The sequence below is a fragment of the Neopsephotus bourkii genome, unplaced genomic scaffold, assembly GCF_033783945.1.
Source record: "Neopsephotus bourkii isolate Nb327-2 ecotype Australia unplaced genomic scaffold, CSIRO-AGI_Nbou_v1 NB_1183, whole genome shotgun sequence".
NCBI classification, from domain to species: Eukaryota; Metazoa; Chordata; class Aves; order Psittaciformes; family Psittacidae; genus Neopsephotus; species Neopsephotus bourkii.
The window spans coordinates 4,937,860-4,958,267 of NW_026901668.1; the positions used below are offsets into that span (position 1 = coordinate 4,937,860).

General features: G+C 41.7%; 1 protein-coding gene across 4 annotated transcripts; it reads left to right on the top strand.

Moving 5' to 3' along the window:
* RAD52 (RAD52 homolog, DNA repair protein) lies at positions 1 to 19,205 on the top strand. 4 transcript variants are annotated; one of them, XM_061364030.1, is made up of 12 exons: positions 1 to 149; positions 7,453 to 7,540; positions 10,089 to 10,190; positions 10,810 to 10,903; positions 12,591 to 12,658; positions 12,919 to 13,037; positions 13,125 to 13,200; positions 16,169 to 16,365; positions 16,588 to 16,724; positions 17,371 to 17,448; positions 17,940 to 18,170; positions 18,443 to 19,205. In XM_061364030.1, exons 2-12 carry the CDS (start codon positions 7,454 to 7,456, stop codon positions 18,499 to 18,501), a joined length of 1,248 nt encoding a protein of 415 aa, XP_061220014.1. In that variant the 5' UTR covers positions 1 to 149; position 7,453; the 3' UTR covers positions 18,502 to 19,205. The 4 variants fall into 4 exon arrangements, with proteins under 4 accessions (XP_061220014.1, XP_061220013.1, XP_061220016.1 ...); XM_061364029.1 differs by having other exon boundaries at positions 16,169 to 16,364; positions 16,581 to 16,724; XM_061364032.1 differs by lacking the exons at positions 1 to 149; positions 7,453 to 7,540 and adding an exon at positions 9,457 to 9,604 and having other exon boundaries at positions 16,169 to 16,364; positions 16,581 to 16,724.
* Positions 19,206 to 20,408: the final 1,203 nt, after the last annotated feature.

Here is a 20,408-nt window from a genome sequence, read left to right on the forward strand (position 1 = left end):
GTCACCGCTAAGCGCTCCCATAGGAAGTTTGGCTCCTGTCCCCTGCCGTAGCGGCTGCTCCGGGTGTCACTCCCGCCTTCCTCCACCTCCTCCGGCGCAGGGCGGGAACTGTGAACTGTCGCTGGCGGACGGCCCTCTCCCAGGCCCAGGTACTGCGGCCGGCAGGAAGAGCTCCCCTTCGTTCCCCTCACTGGTGGTCACGGTGGCGGCCCCTCCAGCTGAGCCACCCGGTGGGCGAAGGGCGAGCGAGGGGCAGCCGTTGGCGGGCGCCCCAGGGGGAGGGTGGGAGTGTGGTGATTCCTCAGCGGAGAGCCCTTGGCGGCGCCGGCAGAGGGGCAGCGCCTGATGGGGTGGGGATCGTGGTGCCAGCCCTGTGCCCGCTGCCCGCCCCTTCCCGCGTGGTTCCCCTGCACCAACCCTACTGCTCCTCTCGGCTGTGAGGCCCTAGGGGCCTCAGGGTTGCGGCGGTTTCGGTGTTTGGAGCCTCAGAGGCAGTGCCAAAGCTTTTACACAGCCTCACTGCCTCTTAAGCACGCTTACACGGGGAACAATTCCGTTCCCTGATAAATACTCCGTCCTTAGAATTGTGCTGAAGCAGGCCTTGGAGCGGCCGAGGGAACTGGAGTAGCTTAGTCTGGACAGGAGAAGGCTCAGGAGGGGACTTCATCACTCTGCAACTGCCTGAAAAGAGGATGGAGAGAGGTGGGGATCGGTCTCTTGTCCCAAGTAACAAGCGATAGGACAATAGGAAATAATTTAGAGGAGGGGAGGTTTAGATTGGATATACAGGGAAGATTTCTTTGTGTGAAGGGTTGTCAAGCATTGGCACAGGTTGCCCAAGGAAATGGTTGACTCACTGTCCCTGGAAGTGTTCAAAAACTATGTAGACAAGAGCCTTAATGATATGGTTTAATGGTGGACTTGACAGTCCTGGGGTAATGGCTGGACTTGATCTCAAAAGTCTTTTCCAAACCAGCTGTGTTAACAGTTTTGCCTTCATCCAGGAAGATAGAGCAAATGACCTGCTCAGGGATCTTTCTAGTTTGATTCTTTGCATTTTCAAGGTGTAAGCAACCAAACCCAACATTGACTTACATAGCCATTATTCCCAGGGGGCACTAAAATGAGAGTTTGTAGTAAATTTGATAGATCTGTAAGACTACCTAAGGAATCACAAAGTTATTGACATATAAGTTATCACTATTCGAATTAATATCCTGTTGCAATAAATACAGCAATTCAGACCTCTCACAATCATGATCACTGATACACACTGAGGTCCTAATAACCCGAACTTCCTTTACAACTGTAGAAGCACATAATCCATTTAAAATTAATTTCTGAAGAGTAATATAGTGCAGGTAAGTGCATGCTATAGTATACAGGCCCTTCTCCCAAGCCTAAAGTATCTCCAGAAACAGATACTTTACACTGCTGCCTAAGAAAGCAGAAGGGTGAAAATAGGTATTGGCTTGCCTATGCCTGAAGTAATCTGTCAACTTCAAACGTAAATGATTTTCCATTTAAAAATAAACAGTGTCAACCTAGGGCAAAACAGAAAAATTGAGAGCTTGAAAGCTCTAGATTTTTTGTGGTAACATAATTAGCGTGTCAGCTTAACATGGTTGTGCTGCCAGAAGCATCTTCTCTGCCTGTATCACAATAGTTTTTCTGATCTGTAGTTTGACAGATTTCCTACAGCTCTTATAGGGTTCAGATGTTTCAGATTCCAGATTGGATTAATCTCTTGTGTAGTAATTGCATTTGGCAAAATGACAGGCTTTCTACAGTTACAATTGAACAGGCTGCTTTTCCCCTGGAAGTCCCAAACCATTACTCTTCAGTTAAAAAGCTTGCTCTTTTCCATGCAATGACTAAAGTGGCTTATCCATAAATGATGTGGCTATAAATCAATCTGACAGGCTTTTAGAAATAAGTACCAACATAAATAATTTATGATATTTGAGTAATATTTCTGTCAGGTCCAAGCTCCAGAACAAGCTCTCTTTCCTTTTACTCCATCTCTATAAATGTGAAACCAGTTTTGCAAGAGCAGATTGTTCACTTTTTGGTTTTGTAACTATGAGGTGTTTCACAGAAGTAATTTACACATCACACTGTTACTAGGAACGTGTTTGGAGGAGTAACCAGCAACATCTAAAAAACATGCCATCTAAACACAGCAACACTTGCATTAAGCTAGCCGGTTTGGACTGGAATTAGATTTGGAATTACTGGGGAAGCAGGATCATAAAACCATGTGCAATAGATATATTGATGCTTGATGAACTTGTGACAACTGTGTAAATGCTGTTATGACAGGAAACTTAGCATAATGAGTAAGGAGATGAGTTTTGCATCCATGTTCCAAAAATACAGGAATTTACCAGATAGGCTTAGTTTTTGATGTGGATACATTAAAAAAAGTCTTCAGTAGAAACACTCCCCCACAAATGCATGATGTTTTTCTGCTAAGCTTATATGAAGATAAGAAAGAGCTTTACGATGTGTTTATAAAAATGTTAATTAGTAAAAAGTATAACAAGCATTAGTGTTTTCTGTTTAGTGCAGGGAGGGTACCATCATCCTAGACATACCAGCAGTAAGCATAGTAGTGCCTAGTAAATCTTAAGGGTTAAGTTGTGCTGTCAGAGCCACATATATAGATTCCATTGAAGTGGGACTGTGGGTATGTCAAATCTGACATGCCGTAACTAAGGAGAAATTGTGGTAGTGGTGTTCATATGTCTTGAAAGCAAATATATTTAAAGTACTGCAGATAGCTCAAGCTTGCTATATTTTACCTTTTTATTCTCTTGCTACCGAAGGTGGCCTGAGTCAACACCAGTAACATGTATCAATATGGTATTGGAAAGCATCACAGGACAGATTTAGTCTACAGTAGACACCAGGTCTCATGGCCTCCCTGTACATTTCATTGTTTAACCTGTAAAACACCAACTATCTTTTTCTTCTGTTGAAGTTAACAGACCGTTACCTCACTTTTCTCAGGTCATCAGCGTTGTTTGCCTAGAGATATTATCAGAAGTCAAAACTGAAAAGTTGTATTGTATGCAGTTTTTCTACAGGAATTTCGTAATCTATTTTCCACTCTTTTCAAACTGTGGTATAGCACAGGCCTGTCTTGATTAGGAACATCTGCTCCATTGTACTTAAAAGGGCTACATGCCTCAGCTCAGTGTTAGGTAAAGCAGCCTTTGCATAACTGGTTAATCAACTTATAAAATAGTTTGGAGTTCCCAGAGGACAGAATACTCCACAGAAATATAAAACTTTTAAAGTTTTTTCTGTGTTTTGTTAGAGCAATATGAACCTTAGGTTAAATATGTGGTGTTATCTTTACTACCTGTTAAATCACTCGTTGCTACATGCTGTTTGCTTTTGGTGGGCTCAGTGGAATTGCATTTATTGAAAGAATGTTAAAGAGTTTTAGTCAGCAAACCAAAGCTTCACTGTGAAAGAAACTTACCATATAGAGAAGAAGATTGAATAAAAAGCCCTATCAAAGTTCAAAGTCCATGTTAAAGTTGTATCTTAGATTATGTGATACTACAATAAATTTCTCAAAACAGACACGTTCTAGCTGAGCGTTTCCTAAGCTCTGGTTCTTAGACAATTCATGGCATGCAAACTATTTTGAAGTGATGCAAAACCGCCTGCTTCTACCTTACATGTGAAGAGAACTGGGAACTGACACTCCTAGCACAAGACTCAGGCACAATGCGTGATTGAAAAACCTAGGTTGTTAAGACAGAGAGGAACTCGTAGGAATAGAGGTGATTGGGACCAAAATCTCTTTTTGGGGTAATGGACAATATGGTAGAAAGATGTGTGAGGAAGTGTTAATTTAGAAAATTAAAGTTATCTGCATACTGTCATGGAAGGTGAAGGTGTTGCTGCCATAACCTACAGCAGTAGTTGTACTGTAGTAGTAGATTAAATTCAGGATTACCTGTTCTAGAAGATTGACTTATTTTATACATGGGAATTCATGTGCACACCCAGAGTTTTCTCAGCAGCTGCTCAGTTCACTACCATCATACAAATAAATACCTACTTCTAAAGTGCTGTTGGAAATTCATATTTCATATCCAGTTTCACAAAATATCCCTATTTCTGATTGTGTGCCTAATATGTTCACAATTTAAGCTTTTTTGTTGTTGACATTTTTTACAAAATCAAAACCAAAATGAGATGGTAGTAAGAGCTGTTGGTATTCTTTACCTGTTCCAGTCTATCAAGGTAACCTTTTGGAGCACAGTGCAATACTTGTAGTCTCCTGTGTGTTTTTTCTTAGTGACAAAAAATCTTTCTGAGAATATAGCTAAACTAAAAAGAATTCCCTGTAAATAATAAACAGTCACAATCATAGAGGTAATAAATTATAATTTGTAGGTGTCTTTACACTGATGTTAAACTGCTTTTATCATCCTGCATACAAAGTAAGTATATTTAAACTTTAATTTTCAATATTTTAAGATCATTTGAAAATGGAGCCTTTTTAATACAGGTTTATGTGTCAGTCAGTCTCCCTAGCACTGTTCCAACCCTGAAGGGTCTTTGAGGCTCTTTTGCACTCTAGTCAATAGCTTGTTATCTACTTTAGTATTAATATTTCACACAAGCCAAAACGCTGTGGGAAGAGGGTGAGGTGAGGAAAATACTCTGCTGAGGAATGGAAGCACCTTTCCTTCACTAGCTCCTGGCTCTGGTATCAAAATAGATTTATAACTCCGTTTGCAGAATTAACTTTTCTCTCTTCTGAACTCCTACTCTAATAATTTTGAAATTGAAGTTCTGTTACTTTGAAATGTTCTGATAAGTGTTTTGAGACATAGGGCTTTGCTGTACCAATTCTAAAAGAAACATCACACTGATCTAATAGTGTTTGGTTTAAACAAGGCTCACAGCTGAAACAAACTGTTCCTTACAGGCAAAGCCTGAAACTGAACTGACATCATCTGTCTCCTTCACACAAGCTGTAGAGTAATCCATAATTTGAATACAAACCACTGACATGTTTTTAAACTGTTAATTGCAAAGAATGGTATTGCTAGTATTCTCTAGCAGCATCTGATCTGTTGGATTAAAACCATATGAAGTGAAGCTGTTTTCAGCAGAATTCTGTACTTCCTCATTCTAATTCAGAATCAATTCCCGTATCTTATTCAGAGTTTCATTAAAGATGTATCTTTTTAGAGAATTTAGACTGATAGCGGTGCACACTATATAAAATTTCAAAGGACTCAATACTGTTTTCAGTTAAAGCAATCTTGCTTGAAAATGCCACCCACCTACTGTGCATAAAGATTTGTGGCAAACTGGTAATAGGGTTGTGTAGGCAAATGCACACAATTTGGGCTTTTTTTTCCCCAAGGGCTTTATAAGGATTAAGATCTGATCTGGGCCTCTTAGAATGAAGGGGGAAAAAAAGAAAGTAGCATTGTCCAAATTTTGATTCCCCCTGCCACCTATCACACATACTATTTTCTTTCTACATATCTCCCTCACAGGCAATGAGCTTTTTGCTTAATAGGGGAAGCAGCCTGCTTAAATCACAAGTGTTTTTCCTAGTAATATTTCTATCTGTTGTCTTCCAAAATCAGTTGTATTTATCATAAATTGCGGCAAACTTTTGATTGAAACACATTTAGATGTATGAGCGCTGTACAAATGTAGAAGCTTTGGACCAAAGATGAATAACTATAGCCAAACAAAAGTAAGGAGAATTTAAGTTACACCTGACGTAATTACCAGTGCTCATACTTGCCAAGGAAACAACTAGTATCCATTCTCTGAAAACTGTATGCCAAGTTCAGTAAACTTTGGCTTCCTTGCTTAGAGTCTAGGAAAACTACTTGGTTTTAAAAGTGCTGAATCTGGGGTACATTAGCACAGGGTATGTACTAGCCAGGTTCTGACTGACTGACAAATAATGCTCTCTGCTGAGGATTTGCACTTTCTCAAACTGTTCTGAGATCTCTGGCTGTCTTGTATGTATATTGATCTCTTTCACATTTCTATTGCACAGAAAAGACTTAGTGACAGACTACCCTATGAGGAAGGCTGAAAGAACTGGGTTTGTTCAGCCTAGAGAAGAGAAGGCTCAGGGGAGACCTTACCACCATGTTCCAGGGTGGCTACAAAGAAGGTGGAAACTCCCCTTTCACAAGGAGTCACAGGCGGAAGGCAAGGGTTTATGGGCACAAGTTACTACTGGAGAGATTCTGACTGGACATGAGGAAAACTTTTCACAATGAGAGCAATCAGCCATTGGAATAATCTCTTCAGGGAAAAGATGGGTTCCCAAGCTTTGAACGCTTTTAAGGTTTAGCTGGTCAGGGTGCTGGGACATATACTCTAGGTCATCCTTTGCCTTAGAAAGGTTGGACCAGATGATCCCCGAGGTCCTTTGCAACCTGGCATTCTGTGATTCCGTGATACAAGCTGTACTCAGCATTTGTGTTTCTGAGCATATATAGAAGCGCTGCTGGAGCTCCTTTGCATGCCTTTAGTATAAACTCTCAGCAAGAGCACTTCTCCAGCAGCAGGGTGGAATGGTAATGCAGTACTGGGTAGTTGTGAGATACTGGCTTGGAAAAGGGTGCCATCTACTGAATTGCTGCTACAAGTTCTTAAAATTCCTACAGATCTATATGGTTTTCAACCCTGCATAGTTTATATGATACCACCATAACACAGGACAGTATGATTACAGTCAAAACAATAATCTCAAATAAAGACTGACAAATCAGGATATTGACAAGTAGAATTTTAGCAAGTTGCCTCTGCTTTTTATCAGATTCTAAGTATTAATGGATCTTGAAAGCGATCTGGGAAGACAGTGCTAAAGAAGCTGAAAGAGGGAATTATTTTGGTTTTCCTTACCTATAATAATACAGTACATTTACCTAAAAACCAAACAGCTGTTACCAGCTTAATATTTAAACTAAGGACTCAAGACACTATTCATTTTTCAGTCTAGTTTCTGATCTTATACAGGATGTAGATGCTGTTGAATTTTTTAATTTATTTCATTTTACTAGCAAGAATAATTTATTTATTCATTAAATAAAGTAACTGTTTCACTGTCATCATATAATTTAGGCTCACCCTTACTGGTTTTACGGATGAAAGACAGGAGCAGTGCTTCTGCTTCTAGGATGAAACTTGCAATTTCTACCTACATATTTTAACTTATTTAAGAAGGAAAGTTTTGACTGTTCTGAAACAACATCAGAAAATAAATTTCCAGCTGGGGCTGTAGAGCTTCCATGGGGTGAGAAGTACATTACTGTGATGTCTAACACATCTATTACAGAACATTGTTAGACTCACTGGGCAGTGAACTTCCAACAGCTTTTTGGCATGTCTTCGTATGGACTGTTAGTTCTGTTATCTTCAGTGTTTATATTTTCTCTTATCTTTAAGGATGCCTGAAAGTCAAGGGAAAGACGGCGAAAGTTGCATCAACAGCAATAGTTCCAGCACTACCAGCTCAGTTGCTTCCTTTGGACAGGTCAGTTCCTTTTGCTTGAGAGGGAAATAAAAACTTTATCCTTGCACTTCCAGAAATTTGCTCTGCATATTTACTAATTTTAAACCTGGAGCCCTATCCACTAGCCTAGCTATACTATACCTATTTGCACAGAACATTTTTGGTGCTGAATCTTCTTCTCCCTAGTAAGCATTTATACAAAGTTCCTGAATACGACATAGTCATGTGCACTCTTCCTTTATCCCTTATGGCTTTTGGTTACAGACCTGCATTCTAGTGTCAGAAAAAGACAGTTATTTCTTTAAGTTTTAATAGAACCAAATACAAATTTAAAAGTTTTGGCAGGCATTGGAACATTTTGCCTGGCAAAATCTTGGAGCAGATTCTCCTGGAAGGCATGCTAAGGCACATGAAAATCAACAAGGTGCTTGGTGACAGCCAGCATGGCTTCACTAAGGGGAAATCCTGCCTGACCAATTTGGTGGCCTTCTATGATGGGGCTATGGAACTGATGGACAGGGGTAGAGCAGTTGATGTCATCTACCTGGACTTGTGCAATGCATTCGACACTGTCCCACACGACATCCTTGTCTCTAAATTGGAGAGACATCAATTTGATGAATGGGCCACTCGGTGGACAATGAACTGGCTGGAGGGCTGCACACAAAGAGTTGTGGTCAATGGCTCAATGTCCAGCTGGAGACCAGTAACGAGTGGTGTCCCTCAGGGATCAGTGTTGGGACCGGTCTTGTTTAACATCTTCGTCGCTGACATGGACAGTGGGATTGAGTGCACCCTCAGCAAGTTTGCCAATGACACCAAGCTGTGTGGTTCGGTTGATACGCTGGAGGGAAGGAATGCCATCCAGAGGGACCTCGACACGCTTGTGAGGTGGGCTGATGCCAACCTCATGAAGTTTAACCATGCCAAGTGCAAGGTCCTACACCTGGGTTGGAGCAATCCCAGGCACAGCTGGGCAGAGAAGAGATTCAGAGCAGCCCTGCAGAGAAGGACTTGGGGGTGCTGGTCGATGAGAAAATGAACATGAGCCAGCTTCAGTGTGCGCTTGCAGCCCAGAAAGCCAACTGTATCCTGGGCTGCATCAAAAGGAGCATGACCAGCAGGTCGAAGGAGGTGATCCTGCCCCTTTATTCTGCTCTTGTGAGACCTCACCTGGAGTATTGTGTGCAGTTCTGGTGTCCTCAACATAAAAAGGACATGAAACTGCTGGAACAAGTCCAGAGGAGGGCCACGACGATGATCAGGGGACTTGAGTACCTCCTGTATGAAGACAGGCTCAGAAAGCTGGGGCTGTTCAGCCTGGAGAAGAGAAGGCTGCGTGGAGACCTCATAGCAGCCTTCCAGTGTCTGAAGGGGGCCTATAGGGATGTGGGGAGGGACTCTTCATTAAGGACTGTAGTGATAGGACAAGGGGTAATGGGTTCAAACTTAAACAGGGGAAGTTTAGATTGGATATAAGGAAGAAATTCTTTCCTGTTAGGGTGGTGAGGCACTGGAATAGGTTGCCCAGGGAGGTTGTGAATGCTCCATCCCGGGCAGTGTTCAAGACCACGTTGGACGAAGCCTTGTATGAGATGGTTTAGTGTGAGGTATCCCTGCCCATGGCAGGGGGGTTGGAACTTGATGATCTTAAGGTCCTTTCCAACCCTAACTATTCTATGATTCTATATATGGCACACACTCTATTCGATTCTGTGCTCTGCTGAATGATAGGGCAGCCAATACATGCATACACAATACTTATGATTTAGGTAGTGAAATCTCTGTTCTGTCTCACATCAGAGCATAGCAACACAAGCATTTTAGTGCTTGAATCCTTCAACATGCATTTGGGCCTCTCTAACCTTTACAGATTGTAAATTGTATTTCTGCTTGGACAAGGACCAAAGTTACAACACTTTATGCTTCCAGTGATGCTGGTTGTTATCTGATCATACCAGTGATGCTGGAGTTATCCAAAGGACCTCTCTGCATGAGGAGAATTTGCTGAATGCTCCTCAAGAGATTCCTGGGTTGACTGCTTGCCTGAGCTGTTTATCCACCCTGCCATGAAGGCGTATGTTGGTAGAGTAAGTTTAAACTTGGGTTTGGTTGGAGTTTTGAAATAAACTTCTCTTGTTCGTCATAGAGAGATGTTTTATCTTTTGAGAGGTGAAACATAATCTTAAATGCATATTCCTGGCAACATTGACTAGGATTATGACTGCATTAAGATTTCAATAGGATACTAATAGGCCTGGCTCATCTCAGTTTTTCTAATGTAAGTGGTGGTTATGAGAAATGAAAAATAATTGCTACAGCTCAATAATTAATGCTTGTATACATATACTTCCAAGAATAAGGGAAAAGAAACAACATAATGGCAAACGTAATGCACACATACTCCCTGAGGTCTTTCCTTGTCTGTCAACAACCTGATTCTAAAAATGGATCATAAACCTGTTGGAAAGACAGTATGTGGAAAAATGGGATTAAGAAGTGATATTAACAGAAAAGGGGGAGCTAAAATAAAGAGAGATTTATCTTGCTTTTTTTTGTTGTTGTCAAGCATCAATACACAGCCAGTGAATATCAAGCTATCCAGCATGCTCTTCGTCAGAGACTGGGTCCAGAATACATCAGTAGTCGGCAAGCTGGAGGAGGACAAAAGGTAAGAATAAACATGCCCAGATGTTTCAACCCACTATTTTGGTTTATTTTATTTCCAGAAAAACTAAGGTAGAAAGAAGTTACAATAATTATTATTTTTGGAGGGGGGGGAGGGTTGTTTTGTTTTTAAGTTAATTTCCCACTAATAGTTTAATATGTCTATATAAAAGTAAAGCCAGTACAGCATAAGCCCTGGCTTTTATTGAGCAACAGGTTCCTTTTACACTTAGAAAAAAGACAACTTTTCAATGCTTCATCCTTCACAAGAGAATATTTATCAACTTGTGGAACATTGAGATATTTTTCTTATTTTTTCCCAGAACCGGAATACACAAAGTATTATATAACATTGGCTGCATTTTACCCTCTTTAATGCCTGCTAGCTCTTCCTTCTGTTGATAAAGTCTTTTTTGTTATATCAACCCCCATCACAGGTGCTTGAGGAGGGTGAATCTAAAGCTGCACCATCATCCTTTTATTCACATTATCAGAACCTTGAACTTGGTGTCGTCAGTGTAATATGATGTGTGTAAGCCCTCTTTAAAATAAAGTATATATAGATGTGTGCACACATGTATGTACCTATATGTACATTTATGCATATATGCTTTGCTTTTCAGGTCTGTTACATTGAGGGTCACAAGGTAATCAGTCTGGCCAATGAGATGTTTGGCTTCAATGGCTGGGCTCATTCAGTCACTCAGCAGAATGTTGGTAAGTATCTCTTGTGGGTAAAGAAGTCTTTCCTCTTGTTTCACTGTGAGGTGCAGAAGGAAGAGTCTCTCAGATAAAGACCTGGGTATCTATCCTAGAACTTGATCACTTCAAAGAACCTGGGGAGAGGCATGTGGAATTTCCAGGTGTCTTAGCAGTTGGTAAGAGTGAGAGAAATTGAATAGTAATTGAGCTTGTGTTTTCTTTTTAGATCTTGCACTGGAATGTGTTGTAGTCATTATTCTAAGTGTGTTTATGATTACTCTTGAGCTATTCTAATCAAGTGTTCTGATCTCTATGGGAACACTCAGTCAAGAGTAATTACAGTTAAACTATATAACATCCAACAGCCCTGTGACTACTTTCATCCTCACCTGTAATTTCTATGTTCTAACAAGTTCATATACTCAGTTAATAGTCCCCTAATCTTTAGGACCCATCTTTTTCTGCAGATTCCTCTTCTAGCCAGTACCTGGCTTTGACATTTTTACAATAGAAAGCTTTGGAAAAATGCTTGTTCTAGAAAATGATATTCAGGTCATCTTAAAGCTTAAGCTCTTGAATCTCAGTAGCTGAAATCATTCCTACCAGAACAGTATTGTCCTTGCTTGCGGATATGCTGTGCTTAGACTGAAGACTGGTTGTTGAAGTAGCTCACAAGGCTGCTTAAGTGTAGCTCCTTCTTCCTTTCCATGTTTAAGAAAAGAAATCTTTTCTTATCTCTTTCTACTGGTAGATTTTAGACATAAAATAAGTTACTTCATTGCTTCCCATCTATTCTTTACCACTACCACCACTCTTTTCAGTCAAGAAAAAGCTGACATCCTTCTAACTTTCATGGTTTTCAAATAATGCCGTAACAAAACATTCCTTAGAAATTCAGACAGAAGATTCTGTTATGTTTGATTTTAAATTCCTGGGTAGAAAATGGGCTTGCACCCGCAGCAGGTTTATATACAACAGTTTGAACAAATAGACCAGATGGGTACAGAACTTTTGACTTTCGGACCCAGGGTGCAGTTACTTCATTAAATTTTGGACATGTATCGTGGGACATGTCAGACTTGTAAAACTGCTAGCTGGAGTGCCCAATGTATACTACATAGCATTGCTTTTGGTGTAAAATGAAGTCTATTAGAGATTCTGGACTGTGAGAGTTGTATTGCAACCTGTTAAGCTCTTCAGACAGCTTGTCCCGGATAAAACCTTGTGCAAAATTTCACAAACTGGAGACTTCTAGTATATAACAGGAACAAAGTTACTTTTATGCACAATGGTTAGTTTTCTGTTGTTTTTTATAAACTGATGCTTTTTCCTTCCAGCTGAAAAAATTCTGATGCTTTGAACATGTAGAATATGTAATTGAATGAGAAGTAACATTTCCAGTTCTTTCTTTCTTGCATGCGTTTAAGTTTATACACCTAGTAGCAGGCTGTCACTGTTTGGCAGGTCTAGACACTAATAACCAGCAAGTATCACGTAACATGCCCAGAGCATATATGCAGGTCAGCATTCTCAAACTACAGTTAATATTTCAAAGGCGTGCTCCATTACAGAATCTTAGGCACATTCAGCAAGTATAGTACAGGTTTATGAAGGAAAAGACAAAATCAGAAGACAAAATAAGACCTAAATTTAGATCAGAAGTCTTTTGCATTATTTAGGATGTTACTTTTCCCTCCCCCAGACTTTGTTGACCTCAACAATGGCAAATTCTACGTGGGGGTCTGTGCATTTGTGAAAGTTCAGCTTAAGGTAAGTGGATTTTTTTGTTTGCTGTGTTTATAGTTGAGCAAATGCCTGAAGCTGTGAATTAAAGTTCATGCACAGGTCAGGCTGTGGCTCTTGAGTACTGTACTACATTAGAGAATCTAGAGGGGTCCAAAACATTGCCCTTGCTATAGAACAACCAGCTAAGAGCAAGCGATCAGGCATAGGAGAGTACAGCATCTAACAACAAGTGCTGTATGTGCACAAATCCGTTTATAGTTTGTAATTTTAACATTTTATTGCAGGATGGGTCATACCATGAAGACGTGGGGTATGGAGTCAGTGAAGGCTTAAAGTCTAAGGCCTTGTCCCTAGAAAAGGCAAGAAAGGAGGCAGTAACAGATGGACTGAAGAGGGCACTCAAGTAAGTGCAGATCAGTACTTGTACATTTTCAGAAGTTACATGAGAATTAAGTGTTATTTTCAGTCACAGTGATCTCTTGTTTCACAGGTGCTTTGGAAATGCTCTTGGGAACTGCATCCTAGACAAAGATTACCTCCGAGCTGTGAATAAGCTTCCGCGTCAGGTGCAGTACATGGGCCGTTGGAGCAGGGGCTGCAGGACATCTGCTGGTCCTGGTCCTTCATATTGCAAAGATTATAAATAATGCATCTCATCCCCAAATGTTTCTGGCTAGGAGACCAATAGCCTTTACCTGCTAAGTTGTGTGAACTGTTTGTTACAGAGATCTCCCCTGACATTTTACCCCAACTACTCTAAATTTGACTGTTTTCAGCAGGCAGGATTACCATGGTGAAGAAACAGTAAGCTACGCAAGATCTCGTGGTATTTACGGCCATGTTGGCCAAGTCTCTCTGTTCATTGCCAGTAATGCATACATCTATCTCTCTTCATAGCAGGTTAAGTGTTACCATAAGAAACACTAAACTGTTGAAACTAGCTTGTAGTTGCTATTTTCTCCATGTGCTGTAATTCTTAAGACTGTTTATGGTTCTTAAGTTGCAGCACCCAGTTCATTGCTCTCATCTAGTCACTTCTGTTTTAAATGTGTATCAGCAATGATACCAGTGTCAAGGTGTATACTTATTACAGAGACGAAAGGAAAGTCTTTGGGAGAATAGAGTCTGTCAAGGCTGTGTGCATGTTTCTTTACTGTATGGTTTTGCCCTGTATTGGGCAAAACCAGAATACGTCTCTCTCTGTTCTCATTGTCAGTGGTACAGCACAATCCAGTTTACTATTACGAATTTTAAAAATCAAACATGTTATATTCCTCTCATTACTGAACTTTATCAGGAATAATATTTAAAAACAGGATAGGAAACACCTGCATATAGTGACACAGTTTCCAATTGCTGTAATAGGCTGTAAAACCAGAGGCTATGGGCACGGCAGAAGCATAAGCAGACACTATATCTATTATGTGTGTAACCTACCCTAAAGCAGGTACAGCTCCTATGTGCATTGCTGCAAAACGAGGACTATTTGATTTAGTCTCTCAAGCCGACAACCTATATGTTAGCCAGTGGGAAGCAGGAAAAAGGAGCATTCTTTAAACTTTAGGAAGCTCTGGCCGAAAATCATAATTTTTTTCATGAAAAAGACTTTCTCCTTCATACAGATAATATTAGCATAGCCCAGGATATCCTAGAAACAATACCAGGTGGGTCACATACCAAGGCTGCTTGTTGTAGCTAGAACTTTCACTTACTTTTAGGCAAAATCCATACAGTAACAATGTCAATATGTGCATTGATGGTTGCTTTTTCCATCTACTAATTAGTATTAAAACCCTACTAGACTCTAATGCATATCACAGCTAGATAGACTCGGCATGGTCTTTGTGACAAAATGTACAGTGCCCCTGTGTTTAACCCCTCCTTGTTTTTGCTAGAATAGTTAATAAAGTAGGTATTCTGTACCAGTGGTTTTGTTCTGAAGTCTCAAAGGTAGTTTCTAAAGGTGGTTTCAACTGTCAGTTAACCAAATCAGATCCTTTCCAAAAGAGCACCGCAAACTACTAAATGCATCTGTGATAGAAAGGGCAAACCAAACTGTTTAGACTGGACCCACAACAACTTGGAAGTCTTGCCAGTCATTTCGAAGTTTTACCACAGAAGAGCAAACCAGGTCACACCATTGTGTTTGGGTGTTGTATGAGGAGTGTACAAATGGCCCTGCAAAAGTCCTCTGCCTGACTTCAAAAATGTATTGGTACCTGAATTTTGCAACTGAATTATGAAAAGAGGATGTATGGGACTTGGCTGCTGGAGGATGAGAAATAACATTAGGAAGAGCTATGCTCCAAATTATTTGCTTTAATGCTTGATACGATGCTACTGGCAAACTGTGGCTCTTGAATGTATGGAGAATTAGCATGTACAATTGATGTGTACTTGAATACTTCTTTTCCCTGCCACAATGATGGCTCTTATCCTTCCTGAAGGGTAAAAAGCCACATTACAACTTGCTTTGCTTTTCAGGGTCCTTACCTCCTTAGGTTTCAGTTTGCAAGCGAAGAGCTGCAGTTACTTTACCCTCTGTTAAACACTAGGTCATTGAACCTTCTGAAGTAACCAACACCATGGAGAAATGCCCGATTTGGAGGTCTTTGGTTCAGAGAGAGACAGCAAATTATGATGTACAGCATCAGTGACAACCATACTATAACCCCATTCTTTCAGAGCAGTCACAATTCATAAGCATGCTGTGATGGAACACAGCACCCTTCATAATATTAAAGTTGTCCTGGCTGTTAGTGAGGTTGCACCTCAGGAACCAGCATTAATCATGTTTGTTAGCCCCTGATGTGTACCAGCTGGGGGCAGTAGCCTTCTAAGAGGTAACCTGCCTTGCTGATTGAGCAAAGTCAGTCTTTTAGAACTGCTGATCTGTGAACTTCCAAAGTGAAGTTGCCTTTATCGTACTAGGATTTGCTAGACTCTGCTAGCCAGCCTGGAGCTGTAAGTGCTTTCTGTCTAGCTAACTTAGACTACAGGAGCAGATCCAAAGTGACACCTTGCCAAGTAAAGACGGCGAAGATCTTTGCTTTGCCAGGGTCATTATCTGCTAGCGGCATTGCCACAGATTTGTAAATTCATAGAGCCAGACCATCCAGCTTTAATAAAAAGAGAATGGTGTGCCTTCCTCAGTGACCTCATGCCTGCAGAGCTGAGTAGAGGTTTGCCATGCTCTTTAATACAGGCATGAAAATGGAACTGGCGAAACTAACAGATTCAACAACAGACTTGTGAGCTTTTCTGAGCTTTTCTCCAGCATGTGTTCTGATTTGCAGAGAGCACAGTATGGGGAGACAAGAGCTATCTGCCATGAAGCGCTGAGCTATTAAACTAACCCAGAGTCTCATAAATTCAATAATTAACTGAATGACTTTGTACTCAAAATGTGTTTCAGTTTCCTAACTTACTATTCCACCTACAGCAAACAAGGTATATTTGCAACAGTATTGTATGAAAGAGTCTTTAACTTGGTGAAGGAAGTTCCTGAATATGTTTTCTTTTTTCCTTTACTAGGTACCTCCTGAGTTAGATTTGGTCAAAGCTAAAAGGCAAGACTATGAGCCTGAAATAGAGAAAGCAAGATACAATAGCTGTTTGCAAAGAGAGAACTCAGGAGCAAGGCAGCGTTGTGAGATGGCATCTGATTGTAAGCCTGGTCAGCCAGAGGCTGCTGCAGTGACAGTAGATCAGAAACAGCTAAATAGTTCCAGGTAAGACCACTATTATAAACTGATTTTGTAAGCTCCATTGGAAGTTACTGCACTGTTAAAACACATGGACAGGCCAATCTGGAGGATGCTATAAAATGCTGGTTTAGTGGATATTTTTTCTCTTGCTGTTACTTCTTTATGCATCTTTTTCTCCATCAAAAGTAGTTGCTGAAATCCTGTTTTAACACTGTGATTCCCTGGGGGGGGGTGGGGGTGGGACAGAAATACAGACTCTTCAGCTATTGAATGTGATGCCACTTACCAGCGGAAATTGAGACAAAAGCAGCTACAGCAACAGTTCCGGGAACAGATGGAGAAAAAGCACCAGGTTCCTGTAGTTTCTCCTAGCACCAAACAGGGTAAGACTCAGCATTAAATATGGACGGTTTCAACTATAGCTGCTGGCAGGCACATGCTACCTTCTCTAATGGAGCCTGACTAGTTCCACCTGCTTTTGTAGTGTACTGTCTACACACCTTTGAGGCCAAAAGAAGGAGGATTAGCACACTTCCCCACCCTTCATGTTCTTAAAGAATCAAGAATGATAGCTCTAAAACTGCATCTTTAAACTACAACTTTCCAACTACCCTAAAGCATCACGCAGCACAACGGCTGTTGACAGTACTATTATTAACATGCTGCACCTGAGCTGAGGCTGCAGCACTTCACTGGGGTGGTTGCAGGCAAGTAATTTTGCATTAGCTACTAATAGGTTGCCCTTTACTCATGGGGAAGTCTGATCGGCTGTGGGGTAAGCAGGAACTTGGGTAAACAGGCTAGAATCCATTCTAAAGTAGTGCAGTTGCTCCCGTCAGCCATCATCAGGTACAGAATCTTGCCATTCCACATATTGCTACCAAAATGTAACCAGCTCTTAGAAAAAAGAGGGTACCTGGTGGCAGCTGCTGCTTATCATTTGACACTCTGGATCTGTTAAGAAGGAGTAAAACTGTTTGTCTGTGTTTATTTCTAATATTAATCTCTTCTTGTGTTGCCTCCACCCAGCAATACCCAATCCTCCTGTAAAGCACCGCACTCCAGCAGTACAACAGGAACTAGCAATGGAAGAGGAGTTCTTTGCAGGTCAGCCAAAAAGCAGTACATAATAGAATATTAAATCATTATCATGTAGATCACCTCTTCACAGTGCAATGGTAAAAGTTCTGAGGAGGCTGGAGTGACAGAAGTGTGATCTTAACAACATAAATTTTGCTTGGCAGTGGTGTCCATCACCGTGAGGGGTTTCACACTTATGCTTTTCAGTTATACTCTTTGATAAACCCTTTTCCTGAAGTGATACTGCACAGAAGCACAACATTTGGAGTGGGATGGGGCTGGAGGGTGTCTTGTCTTAACATAGCTGTAGCTGTTTGGGTCACACACCATGGTGCCTGGACATTGCTGAAGTCCAGAGCACCATCCCCTGCTGTGCACTGACATAGAAGATGCTTTACAGCTTAACTTCAATAGTTACCAGCACTTGTAGGAAAAGAGTGCACTGATGCTGCCATTCCTGTCATGCCTGCAGTACATTACCGTTGTCTTTGGTTTGATCAGCTTTTCATGCCTTCTAGATGATCCTGAACTTTGGGACTTTTCCTTGGAGACCATTGATCTTAAGATATTGGGTCACGAAATGGCAGACCCATCAGCCAAACAACAGACACCTGAAACACCCAGTGGTTGTCATCAAATGACTACTCGTAACAGGACACCCCACAGAATGAACTATCACAAAGCTTCTGCTAGGCTTGCACAACTGCAGCCATCTGCTACCAGCATGAGCAGCAACCAGCATACTTCAGGTACGTGTTACCAAAGCATGACCAAGTTCTGGCTTAACAGTGGCTCTCAGCATTAAAAGCAACACTGGTAAACAAGTAAACTGGAGTGGGAGAAACATTCCTCTCTTCTTGGACCTGGCTGTAGATGCTGCAGGAGTGGGCTAGGAGAAATATCTGTTTCTTCCATCCAACTGTCCTGTCAAGGAAGAGCTAGAAAAAGAATTGAGGGGCACCTTTAGAAGCAAAAAAAGCTTTAAGGAACTTCAATTTCTCACTGTCTCCTTGTTTGGCAGAGTGCAGTCCCCTCAGGAGAAGTCAAAACCTGAAGAAAAGGAGGCTAGAACCCACGTAGGACATGTGGTGATATCCTTACCTCTGTGCTGGATTCCATCTGAAGACTGCAACTGGCTGTCCAAGTGATGTGAGGAAGTCTAATGCCTTGGTGGATTTTCCTTACACTGAAGCAACACAGAAGAGCTTAAGGCAGCCAGCAGGAACTTAACGTGCTTTTAGGTTATTACAGGTTTCAAATGCCTTTTCTGTAAACAAGCAATCATTTGTGCTGCTGCAGCACAGGACTCATGGCTGTAGTAGGACAGCTGATGTGACACACAATATGCCTGAAATGCTAACAGAATTGATATTTAAAATGAGAGGCAATTCAAGGTTTGCTTCTTCCTCAGTGCTGCCTCTCAGCACAGAGCAAAGAGATGTTCACTAATACAGGGAGGGGGGGGTTATGGGCAGACAAAGCCTCGGATCTGTGGTTGCGCCTTTGGAGGAGCTGAGGGCACGAAGCTGCAGGAGCACAGGGTCAGAGCCTGTCTCTCTTCCTCAGCTGTATGTGACTCTGGTGCAGCTGCACATCTAGCTGTGCCTGCACAGCGGGGCAGCACAGGGGCCGGAACATGCTGGGACTGGTGCCAAAGTCGCACGTAGCATCTCGGACAGCGTTTGCTTGGAGCCTTCGTAAGATGAATGAGAGCAGCACTTTTGATTTTAAATAAGCTTTCAACCCTTTTCAATATAAAAATAAAGGTGAAATTTGAAAACCAACCACACTTTGTGGCTCTTTGTGCCTCTGCACCCTTGAACCCATCACAACTCCATTCCTGTGTAATTGCTCAAATTAGCTCAAAGAAGTTAATACATTCTGACTAGTTAGGAGTAGGAAGCAAAAGTGCCTGTACAGCCTTGCATTTGCTTTTAGGTGGGCGAACAGAAAAAGAACATCCCGTGAGTTTCAAAAGTTCAAGCCAGGCGACAGCCGTTCCTGCCAGCAAGAAGGTCAAAGGAAATGTTTTTAAACAGTGCTTGAAAAACACCAGTGTCCATGCTGAGGCTCTGGAAAGGGCACTGGTTCCACTGGGCAAGCCCCAGTTCTCTTCCTCTGGCAGTGAAGCAGTTCAGCCACAGCTCGCAGGCACCATTTGAGGGTTTGAGCAGCACTCCTCCTGGTTAAGTAGTAGCTCCAGCTTCCCCAGGCATGGTGTGAGGACCCTGGCACTGCAGTAGCCACCCACAGCGCTGGAGACAAGGAAGGTGATTGCACCAGGTATTAGGACATTCTTACCTATGAGGGTGGTGAAGCACTGGCACAGGTTGCCCAGAGAAGCTGCGGCTGCCCCATCCCTGGCAGTGTTCAAGGCCAGGTTGGATGGGGCTTGGAGCAACCTGGTCCAGTGGAAGGTGTCCCTGCCCGTGGCATGGGGTTGGAACTAAGGTCTTTTAAGGTCTCTTCCAACCGAAACCATGCTATGATTCTATGGTTGATGGCAGTATAGAAAGATAGGAGAAATTATAATTAACTGTAATAGACTACATCTAAAAGTTACACATTCCACTGTGCTTGTTGCTCTGACTCCGCACTGCCTTCAGAACACCTCAGGGAATATGTACCACATGTCTGAATGGGATTTCCATGCTCGCTGTGAAAATAGGGTACCTGTTGGGAAGGGACTGTGCAGACATTCAGAATTACTGTGTTTAAAGCCACTCTCATATAAACACAGCTTTCAGCTTCCATGGGAAGAGTGCCAACATAGCCATGCCTGTGAGGTCACCAGTGAGCCTCTTGGGATTGGTCCCTTTTAAAAGGGCACTCAAACTTCCACTCTGAGCTTTTTATTTTCCTGTAAGGCCTTGCACAGCATGACTCATAGCAGAAGCTGTTCTTAAAATGGAAAGAAACGCAGCAGCAGCTAGTGTTTAGAAATGCCAGATAATTCCAGCGAGCCTGCAGTTGTTGAACGACCCTGT